Raw genomic sequence first — 747 nt, 5'->3', positions numbered from 1 at the left:
TTAGAGAACCAACCTGAAATTGGTCTTTGTGTGCACAAGAGACTTCTAAGAAGGCAGGACTCTTCAGGTCCTGGCTTACTTTAACTTCTGACACCTCTTTGTCGTGAGGCAATCTTTGTTTCTTTTTCAGTGCGCTCAATTCTTTCATTGCCATCTCTAACTTTATCCGCAGCTGTCGTCCTTCCTCCCGGGCACTGTTCCTTTCCGCTCGGACCTTGCTCCATTTCTCTCTCCAGTTGGCGGTGCAGTCTGACCACCATCGCATGGTCTTTTCCATCTGAGCAGCTCTGGCCTTGACTTCTTCCAGTTCCCTCAGGCGAAGCTCTTCACTAATGTCCCATCTGTTGGTGTTGTGGGAGTGAGCACAGACATCTTGGGTGGCAAGTGACTGTGACCCATGAAATGGCAGATAGGAGTGGCAGGTCTCCGTGGTGGGTGAGGCAGGCAATAGCATGTCACAAGGAGATTTCAGTGATGATCGCTGCATCTGGAAGGTTTGTGCTTCTGCAATCAATCGATGGATGGAATCTAGATTCATATCTTTTCAGGCCTAAGAGAGACAAGAAACATAGTTACAAGAATAAGACTTCGTTGTCTTTTTTTTTAAAATTGATAAAAACAATGCATCTTTTCTATATTGTGTATTTTCTGGTGTAAACAAAAATTGTAGATGATTTTATGAATTTCTAATTATCCTCAAAGAAACAGAAATTTCTCATATTAAGTTTTGCCTGAAATATAAAGACA

At 42.7% G+C, this 747-nt stretch overlaps 1 protein-coding gene across 1 annotated transcript in view; it reads right to left on the bottom strand.

The window, feature by feature from the left end:
* Positions 1-538, bottom strand: part of CCDC102B (coiled-coil domain containing 102B) — a 219,591-nt gene extending 219,053 nt beyond the window's left edge. Inside the window, exon 1 of the mRNA XM_007957821.1 lies at positions 14-538. Within this exon, the coding sequence (XP_007956012.1) occupies positions 14-538 (525 nt within the window). The remainder of the gene's footprint in view (positions 1-13) is intronic.
* Between the last annotated feature and the right edge of the window lie 209 nt (positions 539-747).

The sequence above is a fragment of the Orycteropus afer genome, unplaced genomic scaffold (genome assembly GCF_000298275.1).
Source record: "Orycteropus afer afer isolate SDZICR_OR568_19922 unplaced genomic scaffold, OryAfe1.0 scaffold00800, whole genome shotgun sequence".
Lineage (NCBI taxonomy): Eukaryota > Metazoa > Chordata > Mammalia > Tubulidentata > Orycteropodidae > Orycteropus > Orycteropus afer.
The sequence above is the reverse complement of the archived record's forward strand: the minus strand, read 5'-3'. Positions and strand labels throughout refer to the sequence as shown.